The sequence below is a fragment of the Cyprinodon variegatus genome, unplaced genomic scaffold, assembly GCF_000732505.1.
Source record: "Cyprinodon variegatus isolate N-32 unplaced genomic scaffold, C_variegatus-1.0 Scaffold9, whole genome shotgun sequence".
Classification (NCBI taxonomy): Eukaryota; Metazoa; Chordata; class Actinopteri; order Cyprinodontiformes; family Cyprinodontidae; genus Cyprinodon; species Cyprinodon variegatus.
In genome coordinates, this window is record NW_015150462.1 from 44242 (window position 1) to 46110 (window position 1869).

The window sequence follows — 1869 nt, forward strand, 5'->3', positions numbered from 1 at the left end:
ATTTTATGTATTTCATAAATATCTAGGGATTTTAGGTAAAGTAAAATTTTATGTTTTATTTTTCACAGGACAATTCTCATGTTGTGCGGTATTACCCACCTTCTGTCTCCTCTCCATCAATCATTTCAGAAATCATACTCTTCCTGCTAAATGAGGACCAAGAAAAGTAATCAAGTCAATCATCACTGATGCAGATAAAGCAAAGTTCTTCATATTAAACCCCTCATCTCAGCAGCTTAAAGTCAGCTATTGTTCACCATTAAATCTTCCTGGATCTACAATCACATCATGTCTGATCGTCGACCTCATCACTGTCAACTAAAGTACTCTATAAAATCTTTTTAATTTCAAACCATGCTTCACTGCAAAAACTAGCACTGACTTGAATAGAGGTGAGAATACTAGGTGTGGCCATCAGGTGATATCAGATATCTGAGTAGAAGGAGGTATAGTTTAACTTGTCTGTACTTTGTTTAGTTTGAGCAGTGCACATTACTTGGCAGAAACATCTAGTTGAGCGAGCAGGTCTTCTCTCTTTTTAGGATCGAGTGGGTTGAAGGCAGTCTCCACGAGGACCACCCTAGACACAAGATCAAAGAAACAGGATTTTATACATGATCATATTTGTAATCCTATTTCTCCATTTAGTTTGACCTTGTAAAAAATGCAAAAATGATCATTTATGTTCAGTTTACAGCTACAAAATATATTATGATACTGTAATCAACAAGGAGTTCTTGAAGGTAATATTTGGTAGATTAAAGTTAAGCAAAATCCATCATTGGCTTCATTATATTTGGGCTGTCATCTCAAAGAGACAAATCAAATGAGGGAAATGCATTTAAGGATAGCACTTTTAAGGTTAACATTATATTATCTATTGGTTAATATGGCATTTAGTTCAGTCGTATTATATTGACAGTTTCCTTGTCCTGAAAACACCCCCACTGAGTACCTCTGCCTATCACCACTCTTTGGCGTATCTTTTAGAAATATCCATTTACGCTATTTAAGCTTAGCATCCCTTCTTTTAAATAGACTGTTATACAATTTAATCTGACGTTACTGACCTGAAATGAGCTTCTTTGTTAAACGTGTTTGTTACTGGCACTTCTATCGTTTTCAGTTGATAACATGGGGAAGAGCAGTGAACCACATGCTGAAAAGTGGAAACTCAGTCAGAAACCATGTTGGCTAACACCAGTGGTGAGCAGGTAGAGGTGCAGTCTGATCTGTGTTGAGCTGTACTCACTGTTGGCTTGATTTGACTGACACGTGTCTTAAGATTGAAAGCGAGAGCTGAGCAGTGAAAGCCAGCACTAGAGCTGGGGACGAGCAGGAGAACTGCTTCCATTGGGTGCAGGAAGCTGCAGCTGACCTGGACAGTTAGTTCAATGCTTGACCTGGAAAAAAAAACAGGCAATAGCAGAAAAATCTAGTATTTTATTATATATGGGGGGGGGGAAAGGTTTCAAAGTCTTTGATTTTACTTTCAAGCTCCAGTTTCTAAGTTGAGACTTTGAGGAATCAGCAGACACAATGTTCAATCAGATGACCACTCAGAACCTTTTTATCCTTAAGTTATCAGAGGCTATGTTTCTGCAGAATAAAAGGATTCTCAGTGACAGAGAATCTTTGATGGTTTGGACCTTTATTTATCCCTGCTAACCATAAAATTCCAGTTGAGAAAGAACTGAATGAGTGGTAGCAGCTATGTTATAAGGAATCCTGATCCCCATATTTCCATGACAGGACACAGAGATCCTTGCAGAGAACCTTGCTCAGACGATGAGGGGTAGCTACTTTGACTTTGACAAATCTGATGAACGTGCTTTGAGATGCCCATTCACCAGAAGACATAGCAGCACA

The 1869-nt window shown here is 38.4% G+C and overlaps 1 protein-coding gene across 1 annotated transcript in view; it reads right to left on the reverse strand.

Moving 5' to 3' along the window:
- Positions 1–1869, reverse strand: part of cfap47 (cilia and flagella associated protein 47) — a 28277-nt gene that overhangs the window by 4550 nt on the left and 21858 nt on the right. Inside the window, exons 41-44 of the mRNA XM_015377753.1 lie at positions 1253–1403; positions 1071–1159; positions 497–580; positions 100–146 (exon numbers count right to left, since the gene is read on the reverse strand). Coding sequence (XP_015233239.1) covers positions 100–146; positions 497–580; positions 1071–1159; positions 1253–1403 — 371 coding nt within the window. The remainder of the gene's footprint in view (positions 1–99; positions 147–496; positions 581–1070; positions 1160–1252; positions 1404–1869) is intronic.